General features: G+C 37.5%; 1 protein-coding gene across 4 annotated transcripts in view; it reads left to right on the plus strand.

Annotated features, from left to right (window-relative positions):
• LOC107659961 (myosin-10-like) overlaps nucleotides 1-25,308 on the plus strand; it is a 71,701-nt gene that overhangs the window by 39,632 nt on the left and 6,761 nt on the right. For 2 of the 4 annotated variants that reach the window (XM_016449087.1, XM_016449088.1), the window contains 28 exons: nucleotides 1,280-1,343; nucleotides 1,802-1,900; nucleotides 2,735-2,878; nucleotides 3,843-3,938; nucleotides 4,478-4,596; nucleotides 5,211-5,363; nucleotides 6,152-6,325; nucleotides 6,520-6,693; nucleotides 7,268-7,382; nucleotides 8,090-8,155; nucleotides 10,687-10,880; nucleotides 12,027-12,148; nucleotides 12,226-12,295; nucleotides 13,233-13,393; nucleotides 13,536-13,644; nucleotides 14,590-14,721; nucleotides 15,037-15,243; nucleotides 15,422-15,559; nucleotides 15,666-15,789; nucleotides 15,880-16,051; nucleotides 17,071-17,283; nucleotides 17,569-17,713; nucleotides 17,905-18,111; nucleotides 19,970-20,074; nucleotides 20,294-20,446; nucleotides 20,697-20,945; nucleotides 21,575-21,787; nucleotides 22,409-22,621. In XM_016449087.1, the coding sequence (XP_016304573.1) occupies nucleotides 1,280-1,343; nucleotides 1,802-1,900; nucleotides 2,735-2,878; nucleotides 3,843-3,938; nucleotides 4,478-4,596; nucleotides 5,211-5,363; nucleotides 6,152-6,325; nucleotides 6,520-6,693; nucleotides 7,268-7,382; nucleotides 8,090-8,155; nucleotides 10,687-10,880; nucleotides 12,027-12,148; nucleotides 12,226-12,295; nucleotides 13,233-13,393; nucleotides 13,536-13,644; nucleotides 14,590-14,721; nucleotides 15,037-15,243; nucleotides 15,422-15,559; nucleotides 15,666-15,789; nucleotides 15,880-16,051; nucleotides 17,071-17,283; nucleotides 17,569-17,713; nucleotides 17,905-18,111; nucleotides 19,970-20,074; nucleotides 20,294-20,446; nucleotides 20,697-20,945; nucleotides 21,575-21,787; nucleotides 22,409-22,621 (4,131 nt within the window). The remainder of the gene's footprint in view (nucleotides 1-1,279; nucleotides 1,344-1,801; nucleotides 1,901-2,734; nucleotides 2,879-3,842; nucleotides 3,939-4,477; nucleotides 4,597-5,210; nucleotides 5,364-6,151; nucleotides 6,326-6,519; nucleotides 6,694-7,267; nucleotides 7,383-8,089; nucleotides 8,156-10,686; nucleotides 10,881-12,026; nucleotides 12,149-12,225; nucleotides 12,296-13,232; nucleotides 13,394-13,535; nucleotides 13,645-14,589; nucleotides 14,722-15,036; nucleotides 15,244-15,421; nucleotides 15,560-15,665; nucleotides 15,790-15,879; nucleotides 16,052-17,070; nucleotides 17,284-17,568; nucleotides 17,714-17,904; nucleotides 18,112-19,969; nucleotides 20,075-20,293; nucleotides 20,447-20,696; nucleotides 20,946-21,574; nucleotides 21,788-22,408; nucleotides 22,622-25,308) is intronic. The other 2 variants (XM_016449089.1, XM_016449090.1) reach the window with 1 other exon arrangement.

Consider the following 25,308-nt stretch of genomic DNA (forward strand, 5'->3'; position numbering starts at 1 on the left):
CGAGTCGTTCGTTCATCACGTGACAGCCCCATAAGTTTAACCTATGCAGTCTGAGCCGGAAAGAGAATTGATTAATTCATGTCGAGTCTTCGGGTTTTTCCGAGCCATTCGTTCATCACGTGACAGCCCCATAAGCCCAAACCCGAAGACTTGTCAGATAAGAGGTGGTGAGCTAATCATAGACTGAAGACTCAGGTAAACAATGAATTAATCTTTTCTGTTTCTTATAGCAGTTTTGTATTGTTTGTAGTGTGATCAACGTTTGCGTAAGTAGTAGACGTATTAGGGAAGTAACACGTAACATTTTAATTATATTTTGTTAAAATGAACGAAATGACTCGAAAAAAGATTTGTTCATTTTGCTGAACGAGTGGTCCGAGTCGGTAAAATGATCCAAACTTCCCATCACTAATCAGCGCCTCCTGCTGGCAGACAATCAGTTTGCACTTTAAATAATAAGCCCATTTCCAGCAACATGCTTTTGTTGTTGCTATTTATTTTTTTTTTCTGAAGCAACTCGGAGCATGTTTCATACTCGTTATCCTGGTTAATGCACGTTTCAATCTATAAGAATAATCAGCCTATTAGTATAGAGTCCGTGTGATCGCGAATCTCGAAAGTGAAAATAAAACGAGAGCACGCATTCGAAAGCGGTTTCAATGCCCTGCATATTAAGGCTCCCTGATGCCCGCAATTTATATACAGTATAATTACCCAACGATATAATTGCGAGAGAAAGTATTGAAATATTTTTTTATCCTCCCATCTCGTAGGCTATTTATTCCCTTTAGGGGTTTTGTAGTACACTTAATTTCCTTTCTGAACATGGAATTGGGATGCGGTGGATTGTGGGGGGTATGGGGGAGGGGGGGATCACGATGCTGGCTAAACATCGTGATGTCGGTCATCGTCTATCGGCCCAACCCTACTTTTAAGCATACAAATAAATCAACAGCCACAGAGGAATTTGTTTCTTCCTTTAGGTAATTATTTTGATGGCATTTGCTGCAAATAAGCGTGTTTGTTAGCCTTTTACGCATGCTTTAAGTACAGATTCCTTTTAAGTAGAGCTGGTTAAACATGTGCTGCATGCATATGATGCATGCATAAGCCCTTCTGTTAAAACGATAGAGAGACAACCATCTGTTCAAATGGATTCTTAAAAATGTTGATTGGGCCTATATCTAAAGATAGTTGCAATGGCATGGTTTATAAAGCATGACCAGTATAAGCACATCATAGAAAAAAATACACATCTTAATTATGTGTTTTTCCACAGGGCAAGTTCATCCGCATCAACTTTGATGTAACCGGTTACATTGTGGGGGCCAACATCGAAACCTGTATCCTGATCTGATAATCATTTCATTACATTTAAGCAATGCCGCAAACAGCTGTAAGATCAAATGAAATGGGTGAATTTCTGTGTGTGTCTTTATTTTTCAACAGAAGTAAATGTATGCAAATTGACCTTTTATGGACTTTTAGAATAGTGAAACTACTTTAAACGGTTACTATCGCTGCAGTTAGAAACACAGTTATTTATTGTATAATTAGTATGCCACAGAGAGACCACATCATAAGCTGGTTTTGATGTGTCAAAATTTTTTTATTTTATTTTACAAATAAATGTATTTTACAAATAAAAATCAAGTCAAACAAATTATAATGTTTGTAAATTAGTTTTATGATGTTTAAATGTCACATTTAAGTGCCACAAAAAGCTGTACAGCTGTGATTTGATGTAAACTGAAAAATGAGCTGTAAAATGGACTTTGCTTGCCCTTAACTCAGTTACAAGATCTTCTTGAAAAGTCCAGGGCCATTCGCCAAGCCAAAGATGAACGCACCTTCCATGTCTTCTACCAGCTGTTGGCTGGTGCTGGAGAACATCTAAGATGTGAGTATTTCTATTTACATGCTTATAAGCTTTTTAGTCAGAGTTTTTAGCAATGAGATTGGGAGCTGCACAATAGCCATGTTTCCATCACCCAGTTTTTATTCGCATTTTGAAGTATCGCATCAGAAACGAGTGACAGAAACACCAAATTTTGAAGAAGAAAAGAAAAATCCCTTAATTCACAAAGTTTTTACACTTGCTTGAGTTGGTTTTTGACTTGTGCAAAAAAAGGGTTAATGCGAATAGCGATAGAAACGCATTTGCCGAATAAATTCCTCCATGCACATCAAAAAAGTAATGTGACTTTGCGCTATGGGACGGCATAACCTGACTAACCAGCTGACCGATCTTGTTGCACATCATTTGAAATGTTGTTATGGTCATTCTTAAATGCCCGAGCAAAGGCTGTAGTCAAAGTATTTCTGTATAATTGCCTCCCAGAACTGTCTTACACGACTGCGTTCCCAAACAGCAGCATCCACCTCCGAAAGCAATGACCGCATTTATTGTGTTTCGTCTGCTCACTCTGACGTGCAAGTAATTTATTATATATGAAAATTATTATATTCAGTGGCTTCTCCTACTTATCTTAGTGATATTTAGTGCCAGTTTATCAGGAAGTGACGATTTAGTTCTCTCTGATTTGTTGGATGGAAACTGTTTTTTCGCAAATGTCTTATGTGATATTCCAATTTTACACAAGTTAAATCCGCAACTTTGGATGGAAACCCAGCTAATGTGTGAAGGCATCAGACTGATTATGGAGAATATGGTGCAGTCTGGTGTCTAGAGAAGATTGCAGCTGTGTTACTAATACTCTTGTTGTTCTGGCAGCTGATCTACTCCTGGAGGGCTTCAATAACTACCGCTTCCTCTCCAACGGTAACATTCCCATTCCTGGCCGACAGGACAAGGACAATTTCCAAGAGACCATGGAAGCCATGCATATTATGAGCTTCTCCCATGATGAAATCTTATGTAAGCGTTCATGAAACAAACACGCCTCTACTACATTGTATATTTACTGCTGTTTTATACCTGCATACTAATAAATCATCATAAAAACACATTGCACACCTTTTTGCCTTCACTGTGGCATTTGAAATGGTCAGTGAATTTACAGTACAAGAGTCTCTTGTGGTCTCTCCATTAATGAGTTGATAACTTTGACAACCCTATTATTATTTTAATGCATGCAGTTAACATTTGGTTTAGTTAAATTTGTTTAAACTCTGACAATTTAGTACACAATTTAACTGTTTAATTCTGTTCTGTGACATTTGAACTTGAGAGTTGAAGTGAAAGGCAAAATTGCTTACACATACATGATTTATTTTGTATTTTTTATACAGATTATGTATATATAAATTAAACCCAGATGGGATGTTTAATGAAAGTCATTTCCATTCTCTTGGTAAAATGTAATTGTTATTGAAACTATTCAATAACAAATAATTGAAATTATTGAAATTATTCATCAAAATGTTGCAAAAACCAGGAGAGCTTGCAGAATTTTATGTATGATTAAGTCCACAAAGGATGGTTATTATTTTATTTCTAGTTTAGTTATTTTATTATTGAATTAAATTACATACCATTTACTGTTTAATTTAATGCCATTCAGAAATGTTTGTTTTGAGGGAATAAAACTTCATAAATCTACCTGTCCAGTTTCATCATGTAGACCTCATTCTTATATCTGAATATCTGAACCCTTCAAATGAAACAGAAAGTGATAAATATGGGAAAAAAAGGAATAATCTTAAGTTAATGTTGTAATCATTTGACATCCCTAGTAAGTATACAAGAATCAACAACATGCTGGTTTTATATTGAATATAAGCCACACTGCAGGACATCAACCTTCCAAAAAATATTTCATGTCAACTACCCACATACTGTTGACAGTCTTGTCCCATTTTTATTTTTTTTTTCACTGCAGCAATGCTCAAGGTGGTATCAGCAGTCCTGCAGTTTGGCAACATCGTGTTCAAGAAGGAGAGAAACACCGACCAGGCCTCTATGCCAGAAAACACAGGTACACATCTGTGTTTTAAAGGTTTCAATAGATGTGTTTCATATTAAAAGAATATAACAGAATAGTTGTGCTAAGTTGCGTTAAATCAAACGTGTTTACGTAAGAGCCCCAAAAGTGACCGTTTTACCGCCATGATGCATTCCAGCAAGCTTACTCCACTGGCATTTTGATTAATTTGTTTTTATCATCACCATTCATGGTACAATATTGAAACTTTCATCTGTTTAAGTCACTCACGTCTTGAAGCTGTAAAGTTAGTCGCGCTGGTGGTCCTAAAGGGGAACTCTTGGGGTTTGTTTGGCTACTAAACGGGATGTAAGGGTTTAGAAGTCAGTAAATTGCAATAACTTATTTGACTTATTTGAAATACCTTATACTCGTGAGCAAAAATGTCCCATAATAGCTTCTCTCACCACCATTTATGCGCATAGGGGAAGCTTCTAAAATCCTATAAATAGAAAAAGAATGTCACCATTTTTGGTCCGCTTGCATTAGAGGACCATTTTGTGAGAGTGTTTTTTTTTCTTTCTGTTTCTCAGCTGCTCAAAAGCTTTGCCACCTGCTTGGAATAAATGTCATGGAGTTCACACGTGCCATCCTGTCTCCAAGAATCAAAGTGGGCAGAGACTATGTACAAAAAGCCCAAACTAAAGAACAGGTAATGAGCTTTTCAGTTCTCCACTGTATATCTGTCAGATCACCCACCCTCTCAGCTGTGAAGCTTTTCATTAGTGTTTTACCTCTTGGATCCTGTCAGACCTGATCGTAGACCATTGCTGTCCTTTTGTTCTGGTCACATTTCCTTTTCACCACTGTGTCCATTTACAACAATAGGCTGCTAGTCTCCTGTCGTTAAAATGTCATCATAACTGTTCAGATTCTACAGATGGAGGAGTGTTTGGGAAATCTGTTTGGAAAATAATAAGTGCTATTGAATTTAAAAAAAAACTTCCTCTAGAGGGTCCTTTCAGGTTTTGCATGCCATTTTTAGAGTTGGGTATCATTTTAATTTTAGCTATTCTGATTCTGCTTATCTATTCCAATTAGGTAAAAAAAAAATAAAAATTTCAATTTTGTGTCCTATTGAATTCACGATTTCTTGGAAATTTGGAACTGGTTCTAAAATTGAACAGGTTCTTGATACCCAAACCTACTTTTGTATCTGTGTAATAATAGTGTGATCATATATTATATTGCATATTTTTTCCAAAAGTGAAGTTTTTGTCATCTTTTTCCCTTTGTCTGATCCTGTCTCTCTGTTCCTCTGACCAGGCCGACTTTGCAGTGGAAGCACTGGCCAAGGCCACATACGAAAGGTTGTTCCGCTGGCTTGTTCACCGCATTAATAAAGCTCTGGACAGGACCAAGCGCCAGGGAGCTTCCTTCATTGGCATCCTGGACATTGCTGGCTTTGAGATATTCCAGGTGCGGCTTCCTCGGATTTAGTGCTCAGCTGTCTCTTATGTTAAATCATAGATATTAATCACTATACTGCAATGAATCAGAGGTCATATGATGCTAGGTTTTTTTTTTAAACGCAGGCAATGCAAGAAAATGAAAATGCTGTAGGTGTTGTTTATCAAAGGATGTTGTTTGGTTTTTATTTGTGTATAGTTTAACATAGATTTTAAGCATATCACATATCACTGAAAAAAACAAAACAATCATCGTACAAAACAGCAGCGTTTCTATTGAGGGAATAAAAAAAATTTAACTTTTTATACTTCTAATAACTGGATGTTAAATTGTGTAAGTTTCATGATTTCAGATAATTAGACATGCTTTTGTGATTACTGAAATGTAATTATACCATTAAAACAGAATGGAGAAAAATTAAAATGGGAAAAAACAGAACAGAATTTTGGGGGGTTTAAAAAATCATGGGGCCCCAATCATTGCGCCTTTAAGAAGGTTTCTTCCTTCAGGTTGTGCTGGAGGATGTCCTTGCTATCTTGGTGCTGGACATTGCTTTGGAAAATATGCATCTGCTAAATTGAGTTATATAATTATGGTATAGTCAGGATGAAATTACAAGGTTTACAGTAAATAGTGTAATTGGATACCCATTCATAGCTGCAGTATTTAGTTAAGTGATATTGATATTGAAGATACTGATATTGGTTAAAGAATCAATTATGCATGTTCTGGGACTAAATATGTTATAGACAAAGCCAGTTTGATCATATTTTATTGCTCTCTCCATCTCTTGGCAGCTGAACTCATTTGAGCAGCTCTGCATCAATTACACCAACGAGAAGCTTCAGCAGCTGTTCAACCACACCATGTTCATCCTGGAGCAGGAGGAGTACCAGCGTGAAGGCATCGAATGGAGCTTCATCGACTTCGGCCTCGACCTGCAGCCCTGCATTGACCTCATTGAGAGACCGGTGAGCTCTCACCTCAACTGCAATAGTATTTGCCCTTTAATTTATTGTTGTGGGTTGCTGGAAATATTTTCTACACCAAGCATTTGCAGAATTTAAAGTAATTTGAAGTTACTGTGGAAGTAGAGAATGCTTCTAGTGCTTTCTGTTGGCTTTTCTATAAATTGTTTTGATCGCTTTTACGGTGCCATTCCCAGGCAAATCCTCCCGGTGTGTTGGCTCTGTTGGATGAGGAATGCTGGTTTCCAAAAGCCACTGATAAAACCTTTGTGGACAAACTGGTGCAAGAGCAAGGCACTCATGCCAAGTTCCAGAAACCACGGCAGCTGAAGGACAAAGCCGATTTCTGCATCATTCACTATGCTGGCAAGGTACGTCTGCATTCATATTTATGAAATTACACGTAGCTGTTGGATTCACCTCTTTTACTTCAGTCTTGTGATGTTTGTAATAATTAAGTTACTTTTGTTACTGTTTAAAAGAAACATGGAATGCATCGTAACCTTATGTAATTGGATTTAGTCAGGTCATACTGGCTTGCAGTGAAATGTTGCGTTGCTGTCTTTCAAGGGTAGCAGCATCCAGCTGTGGTATGTGCTAACCACAGGCCACATCTGTTTCAGATCAGTGAGCTGTTTGCAATAGAAACTTGACACTGCATGAAATGAGGAACTTTTGATATTTCTCTCCCTTTGAGCTATGTTTGGGTTAAAAGCCAGAAAATTAGAGTTTGCTTTGTTTCCTGTTTAAGAAAAGTAAAATAGTGCATTGATTTATACTTGATCACTTTCAGTAGTTACATAACACTATGCAAACAGCCAACGACTGCTGAACTGCAGTACCTCTTAAATTAAACTATCCAGATTGAACCAATCCTGGCTTAATTCCATTCTTCCCATCTTGAGGTTGTTAATGTGCCGTTTATTTATTTCTCTCATTTTACAGGTTGACTATAAGGCAGATGAGTGGTTGATGAAAAACATGGACCCTCTAAATGACAACGTGGCCACACTCCTGCACCAGTCCACGGATAAGTTTGTGGCTGAACTGTGGAAGGATGGTAAGCTGTTTTCTTCTAGAGTGCCTTCCAGATTCCCTGACACATGAAACGTTAAACGGCTCGTTTTTATGATTCTACCCTCCTGTTCTGTGAAGAAAGAGACTGTTGTTTTTAATCTTCAGTTTCACGTCTTGTCTGTCTTGTAAAAAGAGCTTGTCATGCATTTCGGTGGCTCGACGCAAATATTTTATACTGTTGATATCACAATAGATATATTTGTACTGTAGTTATTATAAGCAGGGCTGCTTTACATTATTTACAGATTAAAGCAGTGAGGAAATATGAAGTAATGCAAAAATACAGAGTGAGACGTGTCATATTTTATTATTTATGTCTGACAGCACTTTTCACTGCATTTCCAGCAAAACTGTATAAATTAAATAACATAATACACATTTTATGTAAAATTATAATATTGTGGCAAAATAATTTCTTTAGAAGTAGATACAAAATAAAATGTATGTGCTAAGATCGATCAGCAGGATCTTAAAACATTAAAATAAAAGTACACATATCCAAAAACAGAAACTAGTGCAAATCGAATGAAGACTTTTGCTTATTCTCACCTGTGTTGCACAGCACTAACCAGTGTGTTTACTACCATTTATGTCTTTTATGTGCTAGCTGTGTTCTACTACTGCTTTTTTATTTTGCTTATTTTCTTGTTTATCTCCCCTTTGCCCCCTTTCTCTGTCTCTCGACCATAGAGATTCAGAATATCCAAAGAGCGTCTTTTTATGATGTCTCTAGTCTCCATGAATCGCCAGGTGAAGGTATACGATGCTGTAGGTCTCTGCTTACCAGCGCATTGTGTACTTTCAAACACTCCCATGGCTTGTAGACCTGGGCCCTAGTCCCTCTAGCTGGCTAACTTTAGAGTTAGCTGGATCCACTTGAAAGGGAGCTTGACTTGGCTGATTCATTAGGATGCCCAAACTGACCATGAATGAAGATTGCATGAAAAATGAATGCATGTGCCTAGTGACTTAATACAGAGTACTGACACTGCATAACAGACATTTGAAAGTAACTCTGGGTAGCTCTCTAGGTGCGCTGGCTACAAGGATTAGGGCCCTGCTTGTTCTTTGAGTGCCTTTCAGCAATTTTGTTAACTTCACACCCCTAAATATTCTGGCTGTTATTTCATAGTTTTAAAACTGTAAGTGTCAAATCATTATTAAATCTACACCTATAGCATTTTCAGTCCAGCCAGTGTTGAAGAACCATTGTCAAGAACATGTCTGTGTCATATTTCACCATAAAATCAAATTATATGATAATCGGCACTTGAACTCAGGTCGGCGGAAGCGCTACTTGCCAACAAGGCTGTCTTAAAGTAATTAATAATTTTTATATGTTTTAAATAGTTATCTGCAAGCAAATTTTATAATAATATTTTTATTACAGTAAAGTCTGGACGCATTATGATAATGACAATTTTGGGTGAAAATTTGCTTAATTGTCCTATAATGGACTTGATGCTACATTTTTATTTCCTTTTTTTATTTCGCAGTGAAATATAACCTGACCTGGTTATCATGAGATTCCCTCAAACACAGCTTAGTTTTTCAGCAGACAGAGCGGTTTGTGTGGTACGGGGGCTTATGCCCTTGGTTCTTGCGCTCAGACATCTTGTTTGTTTTAAGTGTCAGATGGTGATTTGATAGGCCGTGTGAGGGAGATGGAGTTTGGGTGAGGGGTGGAGGAATTCTGTGGTGTTTCTCTGACAGGGAACATGGAACAATACACGTCTTGTTTCACTGGAATCCAAATGACTCGCTCAGGCCTGTGCCAGTCAACACTGACAGCTCAGTAAATTCTCCATGGAGGTAACGGACGTCACGTCAGGAGCCCCATTATGAACAGAACATTGCTTGGAAGCGGTTCTTAAGAATGACATTTACAGGAATGCTGCGAGACCTAGAATTGTAAATCTAGCACCAGTAGTTAGACTTTACCAGCCCCCAATTAATCAAAATGAATATCTGAAGAGTTCAATGCAAAAGCCTCTAAGTGCCGTCTGAAATGTTCTTCTAAAATTAGCATTTTTATCAGGCTCCTATGTTTAGGTTCAGTAATTTTACTTTAATGGCAATGTATAGGTCCTTTTCTATGCCATTAAAGTGAAATAAATGAAAATAAATATAGGATCCTGATAAAAATGCTTATTTTAGATGAAAATTTCAAACGGCTCTTAGAGGTTTTTGCATCTGAACTCTTCATGTAGTTTCTGATTACTTGTGTGTTGAGTGATTGAAGTTTGACTTGTTTTGTGTTATGGCACTGTTATTGGACCCAAATTTGTGAAAGTCATGTTTTTGATTGGTATCTTATTTATTGCTTAGCAGATTTATTCACATTGATTTAATCAGTTGCTGAAAGGAGACATTTTAGTAACATTGCTTAGAGAGAGAGAGAACATAATATACATGTCTGGGTCATATTTCACTCAAAAAAAAAAAAAATCCCTACGTTTTAATTACCCTAATGCATTCATATGTTTTATTTTGAATTTATTTTTGTTGTTGATTCTGGTTAGAATCTCATTTTTGTTGTAGTGTAAAAATAGCTGCAAAAGCATACTACAACAAATATTTATACAATGTATCAGTACTTTACAATGCACGTTTTTTTGTATTACACTAACAAGAATTCTGTTGCTCTGCATTTCAGTAATGAGAATTGGGGTGGAAAAATGTACTTGGTGGAAATATCTTAAAATGAAACCTTTTCAGGACCATTATTCATTGAAAGAACTGACTGAATCCAATCCAGTTGCTGAATTAACATCTGGTGAAATATGCCCTGGACATGATCTTGACAGGTTTTGAGGTTCACCCTTCCATTTTCTTTCATTTGCAGCTTGTGCTTGTTTATAGTTGTAATCTTATCCTTGGCACTTTTCATCTTTTTCATGTCTCCATTTGCCTAGCACTGGACCTGCTGGCATAGTAGGGGCCATTGGCTCTTGAATTGGCTGTCTGAACTTGTGGCATTGAGTCAAAATACACTGTACTACTTCCTGAAAGTTATTTTCTATTTTTTGTAGGATATGACGATTAAAGGCCCATTGAAGGACAGGTTTTTTTTAAATGGTCTTTGTAAGAATGCAAAAATACACAGCGTATTTTGACCTTCTGCTTGGTGTTGTTGAATTAGAGCTTCAGTTGTAGATATATCCCTCTTCCATCTTCACATGATTTGGCTGTGCTGTGTCACTCTTTTTTTTAAACTGTACCTGTAAATACTTTGATGATCAAACTAACCGGTTGGTATCTTTCTTTTTTCTCACTCTTCATGGTAGTGGACCGTATTGTTGGTTTGGACCAGGTGGCAGGGATGAATGAGACTGCATTTGGGGCTACATATAAGACCAAGAAGGGCATGTTCCGCACTGTGGGTCAGCTCTATAAAGAGTCTCTCACGAAACTTATGGCCACACTCAGAAACACCAACCCCAACTTCGTGCGCTGTATCATCCCCAATCATGAGAAAAGAGTAAGTGACATTTGCCCCTTAATTTGTAAGTAAATATGTACTTTAGCTAAAATAAAAACTATATATATATAGTAGGGTTGTGACGGTGAGGAAAGTTTCCCACCGGTTAATCGACGTGTGACAACACCGGTAATACCGGTATCACCGCGGGTGCGTTCCCTCTTTTCCTCGCATTCCTTCACTTTTAAATAGCTTGTAAAAGTGGCGTGTGCATTTTACTTTCACTTTCAAATAGTGGCAATTCGGAGTAAAGCAATTGTTCGTTTTTAGTTCGTTTGAATTTTCCCTCTTTTCCTCACTTTCCTTCGCTTTTAAATAGCTTAAAAGCGCCGTGCGCATTTTACTTTCACTTTAGAATTAGCGGCAGTTAGGCGTCAATTGCTTGAATGCAACAACAAAATACAACGTCAAACTCACTTTAGTGTATATATAAAACATAGAACTTTTATTAACAAAACAAATAAAAATACACCATGCTATAGGGCAGGCTATGCCTAATATAAAATAACAAATAACTTACATAAAGTTTAGATGTACAAACCTGGAAACAAGTAAACATTTATAATATATAACCAAATAAATAAGAAACGTAGAACGTTTATTAGCAAAACGAGTAAGAAAGCTTGGAGGCATGGCATACACCTTGATGTCAAATAAAATAAATAAATGGCACAAAGCTGAAATAAAGTAAAAATCAGCAAACAATGTGGAACCAATTAAATAAGAAACGAATGTTTAAAAAAACTTCCAAAATCACCTTAGATAAACGGCAAAAGTCAACAGGCTTTTCAAAATCCAAAATATTGCCAAACAGGCACTTTTGCATCGTCTTGTCTGTCTCACCCCACTCTTATCAGTCAGCTCGACTCACTCTCCTCACTGGAGAAATTAAATCTGATCTGTGATGCAACTGTCGTTCAACTGCATTGAGCAGCCGCATTCAGTTTTTAATTGTAGTGTCTGTTCATTTACTGAACTAAATGATTTTTAATACTATAAAAAATCAAAACGACGGTGGGGGTCGGTGGGCAAGTGACGTAACCGGTGTTGCGGCTTAACACCGGTATCACCGTCAGCACCGTCTATCGTGGCAAGCCTAATATATAGACTACGCACCTCATTGTCATTGTCGTTCTTCTCTGTTAGGCTGGTAAACTGGAGCCCCATCTGGTTCTGGATCAGCTGAGGTGTAATGGAGTTCTAGAAGGGATCCGGATCTGCAGGCAGGGATTCCCTAACCGTATTGTCTTCCAGGAGTTCAGACAGAGGTGCGTTTCAGAAATCTCATTCAGATGCATATTATATTTTATCAGTGATAAAACTGTTATATCTGTTTTCCTCTCAGATACGAGATCCTCACGCCTAATGCAATCCCCAAAGGTTTTATGGACGGCAAGCAGGCTTGTGAGAGAATGGTAAGATTTCTTAAGATGACTAACAAATGAGGTTTACCAGTACTTTATTCATCAAGTTTCATGCAGAGGGCCAAAAAAAGGATTCAATCAAAATAGTTAAAATACCGGTGTATTATGAAATATTCCATAAAAACAAATTCAGCAAGAACACATTAATTTGATCAAAAATGTAAGAATTTTTTGTAACAATCTTTACTATTTCAAATAAATGCAGTTCTTTTGAACTCTATTCATCAAAGAATCCTGTAAATAAAGTCCTGAAAAAAATGTATCACCGTTTCTGCTTCAACTGTTTTCAACATTGATAATAATAATAAAAAAATTCTTACACACAGATCAGCCTATTAGAATAATACCTGAAGAATCATGTAATGCTGAAAAAACATCCGGAATAAATTACCTTTTAAAATATATTACAATAGAAAAGAATTGTGTTAAATTGTAATAATGTTTCACAATATTACTGTTTTTACTGTATTTTTTCTATCAAATAAAAGCAGCCTTGCTGAGCATAAGAGACTTCAAAAATTTTAATGACCCAAACATTTGAATGGTAGTGTAATTGTTTTAAACCGTTTATTTTCTTATCATTTTTCAAATAAATTTGATTTGCACTACCTTTAAATTATTTTCTTTTCATAATTAAAATTAGTATATCCAAATGTTACTTTAAAAATAATAGGCTTCCGAATCACACCTAATAGCTCAATAATGCATTTCTCAAAAGAGCTTTATAATAATACAATTTGTTTATATATTTTTTCATAATTGAATTAAAGAAACATTATCAAATTAAAGGTGCACTTTAATGATGTAACTATTTCATGTTTATTCTATAGTTTCATAGATTTTTTACTGATATCCATTATTGAAAAACCAGCATCTGAAATTTTGCATCTGCTAAATGCTAAGTATCAACTAACAATGTGATCTGTAGATCCGAGCCTTGGAGCTTGACCCAAACCTCTACCGGATTGGGCAGAGTAAGATCTTCTTCCGCACTGGAGTTTTGGCACACCTGGAGGAAGAGAGAGACCTGAAAATAACAGATATCATAATCTACTTTCAGTCGGTCTGTCGAGGATACCTGGCTCGCAAGTGAGTCCAAATGCAAAAGGTTGATCTAAATCTGGTCTAAAAGAGTAATATGCAGCTCTTACTGTTTATAGTGTAGAAATTAAATGTATTCTTATGAGACCTTGTCGGTGAACTGCTTCTGTTCTCTGGTTGTGTTTCTCAGAGCCTTTGCTAAAAAACAGCAGCAGCTAAGCGCTTTGAAAGTCCTCCAGAGAAACTGCGCCGCCTACCTGAAACTACGCCACTGGCAGTGGTGGAGACTCTTCACCAAGGTTGGTCTCGGTTTTTAAAATAGTCAGTTTACATAACTGTTTAAATGATTTGACCAGCTTTAGTATACTTATCTAAAAGAAATTTGTGTGTATGCAAGAGAAATTGAATCTTAACCCTAGAACCGCCAGAGGTCGCTGTATACCTAAAAGCGCCAGCAGGTAAATTTTACCCACGCACATGACAACTGTATTTATATGGCTAAAGAACATATTATTTCACTGTATTATGCCACTGTCTTCACAAAGAAGTGTCTAGAGTCATGAAATGATTATATCTAGTCATCAACTATATTTTTATCCTGTTGTTTTAGGTTCAAGATTTTTTTTTTTTAATGCAGGCTACACTAATCCATAACGGTCAGTAGCCTAAGCTAAAAAAAAAAAAGCAATTAGAGTAACGTGAGGCTAAAATATGAAAATCTGATATCTGGATCACTGTCAGATGAGCCGTCAGATGCTGAGCCGACCCAGGACACATAACTTACTATCAGACTCTCCATCACTCGTGGCATTTAGTGTTTCTAATACCTACCTTCCATAAATCGCCTTTTTTTTGTCATTTTGACTTTATTTATGAAACTGATAACTGCTAAATCAGTGAGTGAAAGGCGTTGCCTAGAAATGTACAATGTTAAAACACAAGCGGCAAGAAAATGACAGTGTGAAAATACATGCATTATATAGGTGGCTAAATTTGACCCGCTGGCGCTTATAGGTATAAATGCCCCGTTTTTTGATCTGGTTTTATCTAAATAATTTTTAACAACACTGGATTGTAAATTACATAATTTTAATAAATTGAATGTTTTATTTTAAATCTTTTATGTACATTTGAAAAACATTTGATAAAATTTACACCGTGACGGTTCTAGTGTTAATCAACTCATTTGCAGTATTGTTGCAGATAGTATTCATTTGAGATGTGCAATACATGTGTGTCTGCAGGTGAAACCCCTCCTCCAGGTGACCCGCCAGGAGGAAGAAATGCAGGCCAAGGATGAGGAGCTCATTAAAGTGAAGGAGAAGCAGGTGAAAGTAGAGAACGAACTGGTGGAAATGGAGCGGAAACACCAGCAGGTTAGCACACACTCACCTCCTCCCTCTGTCTCCTGAAAATCACTGTGTTATTTAAGTGTTATGTTAGTTTCTGACCTGATATCCGACAGAATGAACCACATTTAAAGACATTGTTACATCTCTGATATATGTATATGGCCACACTTGAATCATGTTGCTTTCTAAAATCACTGTAATGTGGTCTCTTGTGGCTTTATTCAATGTAGTGGAATCTCCATGATCTTCTGCAGTGTTACGAAATCATAGTGATTCTGTCAACCAAATTGACAAATGTTGTAGAAACAGAGAAAAGATCTGGTTTGATGTTTGTTTCAGCTCTTGGAGGAGAAGAACATCTTGGCGGAGCAACTGCAGGCCGAGACAGAATTGTTTGCTGAAGCTGAAGAGATGAGGGCTCGCCTGGTGGCTAAAAAACAAGAGCTGGAGGAGATTCTTCATGACCTGGAGTCCCGTGTGGAGGAGGAAGAGGAGAGGAACCAATCTTTGCAGAATGAGAAGAAGAAAATGCAGTCACACATACAGGTGAGGACTTCACTGGGGAAATATAATCCTTGATCTGCTGTAAACTTAAAATAGTGTAAATCTGTATCTAAAACTTCTAGGTTGGAATAATGAATTCAGCAAGTACTTGGCTAAAAAGGCTCACAAAGTCCTACACTGTTGCTGTACAGAAACCACAAGTGTGTGTGTTTGTCTTCAGGACCTAGAGGAACAACTAGATGAAGAAGAGGCTGCCCGACAGAAGCTTCAGTTGGAGAAGGTGACTGCTGAAGCCAAGATAAAAAAGATGGAGGAAGACATTCTGCTGTTGGAGGACCAGAACTCCAAATTCCTAAAGGTCAGTGCAGATGTCAAACCGCCTAATCAAAATACAGCAATAAGGATGCTTTGAGAAGAACTTTGCAGAGGCAAACTGAGCTCTTCCTTTCGTCCCTATCCCTCAGGAGAAAAAACTACTGGATGACCGTGTGAGTGAGATGACCTCCCAGTTGGCTGAGGAAGAAGAGAAAGCCAAGAACCTTGGCAAAGTCAAAAACAAGCAAGAAATGATGATGGTAGACCTAGAAGGTGAGGACTGTGTTGAATATGGATCATTTTATTTAAGTGAATGTAAAGCAGTAATTCTTTAATGTTTATGTTTGTGTGTTTGATCCTCAGAGCGTCTGAAGAAAGAGGAGAAAACTAGGCAGGAGCTTGAGAAAGCCAAAAGAAAGCTGGATGCTGAGACCACAGACCTACAGGACCAGACAGCTGAGCTGCAGGCCCAGATTGAGGAACTCAAGATCCAACTGGCCAAGAAAGAAGAGGAGCTACAGGCTGTACTGGCCAGGTGAAGATCTGTTCATTGAGGAACACAGAATAAGAAAAAGGAGAAGTCGGCTACTCTCGCCAGTAAAAATCCACTTGGAGCCGAAATAGTTTGACTGTCGTCTATCTGACCATGTCTAAACAATAACTTATGGTAGGCCGTGTTATGCTGCCATCATATAAATTGGTATATTAGTCGTGGAAAGTTTTTATTCTTGACCTTTGTGTTTGTTAACATTGTGCAGTCCTGAAATACTTTAGTAAATTGGTATCACATTGATGTTGCGACATCACAACAAAAACACATTGACATGCTTACTCGCGTTCATATATATATATAAATAGAATGAAGTCTGTATGATAGCCATACCTTTAAATCGACACCTGCCATAGAGTTTCTTATTTGTCATATTATATAACATTTTATAGCAAACCCGGTTAAAGAAGTCAGTGAGTTTTGGAATCTTAATTTAATTTTAATTTTAATTGTATTTAATTTAATTTTATTTTATTTTATTTAAAATCTGTTATGTTCACCAAGGCAAACATACAGTGAAAATGTTTTAAAATGTTTTGAAATATAATTACAATCTAAAAGAAGTGATAATTTCAAATATATATCTTTTATAAAACTGTTTCCTGTTACACGTGATCAATTTAACGTGTCCTTGCTGAATAAAAGTATTCAGTTTTAAAAAATCTTAATTATTAAGCATCAAAAATGGTTTTCAACATTGATAATGAGAACTGTTTTTGGAGCAACAAATCCACATATTTATATCCATTCAGTAATAAGCTGCTTAGCAGGTATATTTTTACTTACTTCACTTGTGGGAAAGAAATTGACCAGTCATAACAGAGGTTATTTACATATAGAAGTCTGAAAAGTACAGTAGATTCAGTAGATCCTAGATTTTAAACAGGACTATTTAATTCATCAGGATCAGAAAGAGTTTGTAAATAAAAGTGTAGAATATAACTCCTTTAATTTAGCATGCATCGTTTTGCTAATAATCTTTGCTTATATTTATTGTTCCACAGAGGTGATGAGGAGGTCGCTCAGAAGAACAATGCACTGAAGCAAGTGCGGGAGCTGCAGGCCCAGCTAGCTGAGCTCCAGGAGGATCTGGAGTCTGAGAAAGCAGCCAGAAACAAAGCTGAGAAACTCAAGAGAGATCTGAGTGAGGAACTGGAGGCTCTGAAGACTGAGCTGGAAGACACACTGGACACCACTGCCGCCCAGCAGGAGCTGAGGTACAAGAGTCTGCATCAGGAACTAAATCATGACCACAAAATTTTACTAGTTTTTAAAGGGATAGTTCACCAAAAAATGAACATTCTTGTCATTTACTCATTAATTTGTTTCAAATCTTTTGAAGAATGTTGGTAAACAAACAGTTGACTGTAGCCATTGACTTCTGTAGTATTTTTTTTTCCATATCATGGAAATCAGTTAATTAGAATCTGACCCTTTCTGTTTTCTCTGAACCTTTCTCCTCAAATGTGTGTTGCCTAATAATGTGTCTTTTGCTCATAAAGGACCAAACGAGAGCAGGAGGTGGCAGAACTGAAGAAGGCCATCGATGACGAGATGAAAAACCATGAGTCTCAGGTCCAGGAGATGAGACAGAGGCACGGCACAGCTCTGGAGGATATCTCTGAGCAGCTGGAACAGGCCAAAAGAGTAAGCCACAGAAATAAAGAGCGAGGGTATTCAGTTCTAATGTCTTGACTGGAACGCCGCCAGTCGTCTGCTGTCAGAATGATGTGTTTGGAATTAATTTCCTCATTCAGTGATTAAATATGGTATGGTCTCCTGTTGATATAGTTCAGGCAAAATCTGTCTCTCTCATACTGTCTGTCTGTCAACATTAGGTTAAGTCAAATCTGGAGAAAAACAAACAGACTCTGGAGAGTGATAATAAGGAGATGGCCAATGAGGTGAAGAGTTTGCAGCAAGCCAAGTCTGAATCTGAGCACAAGAGAAAGAAACTTGAGGCTCAGCTGCAGGAGTTCATGGCCCGCTTCAGCGAGGGAGAGAAGGTTAAAGGAGAACTTTCAGACCGCTCCTACAAACTACAAGTGAGTGCTGTTACACTTCATATCACAATCATTTCTGTTACACCCAGTTCCACGAAATACCTCCCTCACACACTACAGATGAGTGTTGTTTCATTTGTTTTTTGCAGACTGAAAGTGTGGGTGTAATTAGGGCTGCACGATTAATCAAAATAAAACCCAAATCACGATTATGGCTTAGTGCGATTATCAAATTGCAAGTATTAAAATTATTTGCAATTATTATTAAATAAATTGCAAATCGCAATAATTAAATATTAGCGAATGTACTATTAAATTATTATTATATAATAACCAGTTTCATGTATTATTTTATACTGTGGGGCCGTTGAATGCTTGAATCTTATTGGCTGACGAACGTTCTAAGGTGTGCAATTATTTTCAGGGAAACGCACAGCGAACGTAGTTCCAGGCAGCTTTGGACTGCATTTCATGTCCATATCACTTCGCCAAATGATTTCTGTTATTTTAAAAGGTCTTACAACAGCACAATAACCAAAACCCACAACAACACTGGCCGCTCTTTCTCCCTCACAGGCGCACATACATAACTTACAGTACAGAAACATACACGCGCTAACGTTGTTATCGCTACTATGGCGATTTTATTTTAAAAGCTACATGATATTTCTCACAAGCGAGGTAACAACGGCACTGTTCGTGAAGGAAATGAACTTAAAGTTTCACTGTTAGTAGAGACGCTGCTGCCGAACAATTTTGAGAGACACACAGACTCAGAGGTAATATACACTCTCTCTCTCTCTCTCTCTCTCTCTCTCGCTCTCGCTCTCTGTCTGTCTAATAACTTCATTAATATCTGCATCAATGGCTCAAGCCTCCGTTACTAGGTCTAAAATGATGTTTTGGAATTAGCAACGGAGGCGTTGGATGAGATGCGGAAGAAATTAATCCTACTCACAATAGTGTTTTAAGTACAAAACCCGGACGAATGCCTTGAAATATATCATCTGATCAATGTCTTAAAGTGTGGCAACCGTAGTATAAGCGGAATAATTGACTCCGGGCCGTTGAGTTATTAGAAAATGCCTTTAGAAAATGTTTCAGCTACATTTACGTTTTTTTTTTTTTTTTTTAAGTTTCTAATCATTTGTTTTTAAAACAAACATCTTTTTACTACATGGAATTAAGCAGTTCTGTTAAATTCTGACTCAGTATGTCATATGAGACCTTTTGGTGGAGTTCAGTTCATTCGGATAATGTGAATGCTGTTTTCTGAACTCTGCTGTTTTTACGAACCATTCGCCTAAAAAGGGTGATCTTGTGTACGGTTGATGTGGACTCTGGTACAGTTCGCTTCTAATGTGAATGCAATTATACTAAATTTCGGAAGTGAGCCATTATTGATGACATATGAATTGGTCAGACTGTATTTGTGTTTACTCACTCACTTTCCTGACAAGTGTGACTGACACTCTGCAAGCAGAGAGAATTTATATCTCATTTTTGCTCGCAGAAATTGATTCCCGTATTCTCTTACACCCTTGCAGTACATTTGTGTCAAATAGGTTTCATTCGGTGTTGCCGTTTCGGAAACAAAATTAAACTTTCAAAATCCAAAAAGTACAAAAATGAGGCGTGCAAGCATACATTCATTTCGCCATCTTCTGCATAGTCGTTACCTAGCATCATGGGTAAACAGCGCTGATTATGCAAACGTACTGTGGTTCAGAACCAATAATCACCGTGTGAACACAAACCGGCAGGGGGAGGAGGATCAATCGAACTTGGGTTCGGACCAGACTATCGAACCAAGTGTGAAAGCAACCTTAAATAGATCAGCATCCAGGGTTCTTGTGAAATATCCTATATCCTAAATAACTGCAAATTAAATTTTTTGTAGGCAGAACTGGACAATGTTTCTTCTCTGTTGGAAGATGCTGAGAAGAAGGGAATTAAGCTGGCCAAAGATGCCTCCAGCCTAGAGAGTCAGCTTCAGGACACTCAGGTAATGTGACTCCGCAAACAAGAAGCACTGGAAGAATGGATGAAGCAGTGACATAGAAGTATTTTGTATCTACCAACAAGGTTGATCCATAGTATGCTCCTAAAGTAATTTCATCAGCAATGAAAGACTGCAGAGATTTAATTAAAACAATAGATAGACTTTTCACAGAAAAGGTGTGGGATGTTATTGAGTCATGCTTGTTTAAAATTGTGGCTGTAGGAGCTGCTTCAAGAGGAGACTCGTCAGAAGCTGAACCTGAGCAGCCGTGTCCGTCAACTGGATGAGGAGAAGAACAGCCTTCTGGAGCAGCAGGAGGAGGAAGAGGAGGCACGGAGGAACCTGGAGAAACAACTGGCAACACTACAAGCCCAGGTCCGCCCAATTACTATATTTTTTAATGAGGGAACACAGCATGTCAGTTTATATTAACGTCTAGCACGTAATAATGTGTTTTACTTACCTCACAGAAAGAAGTCTGTCATGTTTGAGGACAAAAAGTGGGTTATGTAACAATTTTATTTTTTTAGACTTCTGTTCAGAAAGGAAATCAGATGTACTATTTACTATAAAAATATTAATTAAAAATAAAAGCACTACTCTTTAATCCTTCTTTTTTGGATAGCTGGTGGAGACTAAGAAGAAGCTGGAGGATGATGTGGGAGCCCTTGAAGGCCTGGAGGAGGTCAAGAGGAAGCTGCAGAAGGACATGGAGGGGACCAGTCAGAAGCTGGAGGAAAAAGCCATCGCTTACGACAAGCTGGAGAAAACCAAGAACAGACTGCAGCAGGAGCTTGATGACCTTATGGTAGACCTGGACCACCAGAGACAGATCGTCTCAAACCTGGAGAAGAAACAGAAGAAGTTTGACCAGGTATGAATGGTTTTGGTTAAACAACATTTCACCCAAAAATGACATTTCTGTCATCATTTACTCACCCTCATGTCATTCCAAAACCATAGGACGTTTGCTCCTCTTCAAAACATAAATGAAGATAATTGTAATGAAACCTGAGAGATTTCTGTCTTTCTCTTTAAAATCTATTTCACCAAAACTTGACACTTAATTCAGAGTTGTAATGCTTAATTAGTCTTCTGAAAAGATGCAATTGCTCTATATGATGAACAGATTTAATTTAGGTTTTTATTCACTAATAAACTGTGATCAGACGCACATATATAGTTCATCAAATATGGGAAACTGAAGCTCAGGTATGAGCTTGATGTTCGAGAAACAACTTTTATGATGTCTTTATGAACTTTTTTTTATTGCAATGTACTGAGTGGATAGACAGAAATCTCTCAGGTTTAATTTAAAATGTCTTAATTTGTGTTTAGATGATGATAAAAGTGTAATAGGTTTGCAACAATTAGAGGGTGAATAACTGATGGCATTTTTTTATTAAGGTTATTTCATTTTTTTTAATTATCTTTAAATACTACTGAAAAACGTCATCATTTAAGAATAATTTAAATTCATAATTTTGTTGATGTGTATGTCAGATGCTGGCGGAGGAGAAGACCATCTCTGCACGTTACGCTGAGGAGAGGGACCGTGCTGAGGCCGAGGCGAGAGAGAAAGACACCAAAGCTCTGTCTATGGCCCGAGCCCTGGATGAAGCTCTGGAGGCTAAAGAGGAGTTTGAGAGACTCAACAAGCAGCTCAGAGCTGAGATGGAGGATCTGATGAGTTCCAAGGATGACGTAGGCAAGAATGTAAGTCACTATGTTACTGGACATTTGTACTGTTATGTTACGTATGTGGTAATGTTTGAATTCATCATCATGATGTTTAAAGAACCTTTGGTGTTTTGTAAACAGCAGATTTTGTTGGCTGTTTTTGTTTTGAGACCTTATAATGTGCTGACACCCTACTGCATGTGATAACTAAGTGTGATGCAACAAGTTTCAGGTGTCAAATAATTTGCCTGTCATCACTGACAGCAGAATACTTAGCAAAGCGACAAAATCAGCCAGTCAGAACATATGCGTTTAATATGCAGCATTTGGAGCAAGATTTTGGATCTACTTAGAGTGCCATGGCAAACATAGAAGCAAAAAATCAAATAAGATGCTAATTTGGCCAGAAAACTGGAATAATTTAAATTGCGATTTCCAGATCTAGAAATGTCATGAAAATGTAATGTTAAAAGTCATCTGGAATGTACGAAAATGGAAATCTTCCTCAGAAACTCTATAAAATAATTTTAGAAATGTGGAGTCATTATGAATGACTAGAGAAGTCCTGGATCCTAGATTTATCATTTAGTGCTCGAGCACATTGTGACTGGTTCTGACACTGTCTCACTGTATTTTTTTATGTGCTATAATCTGTAGGTGCATGAGCTGGAGAAATCCAAGCGCACTCTGGAGCAGCAGGTGGAGGAGATGCGCACTCAGCTGGAGGAGCTGGAGGACGAACTACAGGCCACAGAGGATGCCAAGCTGCGTCTGGAGGTCAATATGCAGGCCATGAAGGCCCAGTTTGACCGAGACCTGCAGGCCAGAGATGAGCAGAATGAGGAGAAGAAGAGGGCACTGGTCAAACAGGTGGGTGAAATTGATCATTTTTGAGGATTACAAGCTATTTGGGTATGTAGATTATCGATTTATTAAGCTTTAAAGTTTATTCACTGGTACCTGTTTTCATCAACTTAATCTATAAATGATTCTCTTTTGATTGTTTACTACTGTTTATTTTTCTTTTCTTTAAAAACAAAAAAATTAACCATTTTATTGCCATTGAGGCAACAGTGCAATAAAGGGTTAATACCTTAAGACAGGGGTGCCCAAACTCGGTCCTGGAGGGCCGGTGTCCTGCAGAGTTTAGGCAGACTGAAAGTGTGGCTGTAATAAGGGATGCACAGTTAATCAAAATAAAACCCTAATCACGATTATGGCTTGATGTGAATTTATCAAATTGCATTCATTAAATTGGCAATTTTTATAATTAATTGTAATTATTATTAAATAAATTGCAAATTGCAGTGATTAAATATTAGCGTGTGTACTATTACATTATTATATAATAACCAGTTTCATATATGATTTTATGGTCATATTGGTATATAATCACAACATTGTGCAGCCCTACAAATAATCACAGCAGACCTGAAGCTTTTTTTTTAAATGCACAATTTTAAAACAAACATTTATTTACTACACGGAATTAAACTGTTCTGTTAAATTCTGACTCGGAGTTTCATATGAGACCTGCAATCATTAAATCTGCAATTATTAAAATTAATTGTAATTATTCGGTTCGGACCAGGCTGTCAAGCCAAGTGTGAAAGCAACCTTAAATAGATCAGAATCGAGGGTATTTGTGAAATATCTCTCCACTGTAAATTTATTTATTTATTTATCATTTGTTGCAGGCGGAACTGGACAATGTTTCTGCTCTATTGGAAGATGCTGAGAAGAAGGGAATGAAGCTGGCCAAAGATGCCTCCAGCCTAGAGAGCCAGCTTCAGGACACTCAGGTAATGCGTCTCTGCAAACAGGAAGCCCTGCAAGAGTGGATGAAGCAATGACATAGAATAATAAAACAATAGATAATTAATAAAAACAATTGGTAGACTTTTTAATGAAAAGGTGTGTGTGATGTGATTGAGTCATGATTGGTTAATATTGTGGATATAGGAGCTGCTTCAAGAGGAGACGCGTCAGAAGCTGAACCTGAGCAGCCGTGTCCGACAACTGGAGGAAGAGAAGAACAGCCTTCAGGAGCAGCAGGAGGAGGAAGAGGAGGCGCGAAGGAACCTGGAGAGACAACTGGCAACACTACAATCCCAAGTATGCACAATCACTCCATATTCTTTTATTAGGGCAGACAGCAAGTCAGATTATATCAACATCTTGCACATCAGTTGACACATTCAATAATGTTGTTTTACTCTACCAGTGACATGTTGGCTAGAACCTCACAAAAGCCTGTCATATTTGACCAAAAGTGGGTTATGTAAAAGTGTAATTTTCAGACTTCTGTTCAGAAAGGGAATCAGATGTACTATTTACTACTCAAACATTTGAAAGTAAAAGCACTCCTCTGTAATCCTCCTTTCTTGGATAGCTGGTGGAGACCAAGAAAAAGCTGGAGGATGATGTGGGATCTCTTGAAGGCCTGGAGGAGGTCAAGAGGAAACTGCAGAAAGACATGGAGGGGACCAGTCAGAAACTGGAGGAAAAAGCCATCGCTTACGACAAGCTGGAGAAAACCAAGAACAGGCTGCAGCAGGAGCTTGATGACCTTATGGTAGACCTGGACCACCAGAGACAGATCGTCTCAAACCTGGAGAAGAAACAGAAGAAGTTTGACCAGGTATGAATGGTTTTGGTTAAACAACATTTCACCCAAAAATGACATTTCTGTCATCATTTACTCACCCTCATGTCATTCCAAAACCATAGGACTTATCACACCTCTTTGAAAAATAAATGAAGATATGATGCTCTGTCCTTCTATTGAAAGTCCATTCACCAAAACTTGACATTTAATTTGAAGTTTTAAAGCTTAATTTAATCCAAGACTTCTGAAAAAGACACAATTGCTTTATATGATGAACAGATTTAATTTAGGTTTTTAGTTTCACAATAAACTGATCAATGCACATATATAGAGTTCATCAAATGTGGGAAACTGAAGCTCAAGCATGCTTGCTTGATGTGTGAGAACCAACTTTTATGATGTCTTAATGAACTTTTTGAAGTTTTAGTGGAATGTACTTTCAATGGATGGACAGAAATCTTACAGGTTTCATTTAAAATATCTTAATTTGTATTTGAAAGATGAACAACAATATGAGGGTTACCAACTGATTTTCAACATTTTAATTTTTAAGTGAATTTTTTTTATGTATAATGCTAAATTGTAATTTTATTTTTTTTATTATCATTCAATTCTAATGAAAAACATTTGTTAATAATTATGAAAAAAATCTTACCAAAGCATTTGTTGATGTGTATGTCAGATGCTGGCGGAGGAGAAGACCATCTCTGCACGTTACGCTGAGGAGAGGGACCGTGCTGAGGCCGAGGCGAGAGAGAAAGACACCAAAGCTCTGTCTATGGCCCGAGCCCTGGATGAAGCTCTGGAGGCTAAAGAGGAGTTTGAGAGACTCAACAAGCAGCTCAGAGCTGAGATGGAGGATCTGATGAGTTCCAAGGATGACGTAGGCAAGAATGTAAGTCACTATGTTACTGGACATTTGTACTGTTATGTTACGTATGTGGTAATG

Source organism: Sinocyclocheilus anshuiensis, unplaced genomic scaffold (genome assembly GCF_001515605.1).
Source record: "Sinocyclocheilus anshuiensis isolate Anshui unplaced genomic scaffold, SAMN03320099.WGS_v1.1 scaffold55, whole genome shotgun sequence".
Classification (NCBI taxonomy): Eukaryota; Metazoa; Chordata; class Actinopteri; order Cypriniformes; family Cyprinidae; genus Sinocyclocheilus; species Sinocyclocheilus anshuiensis.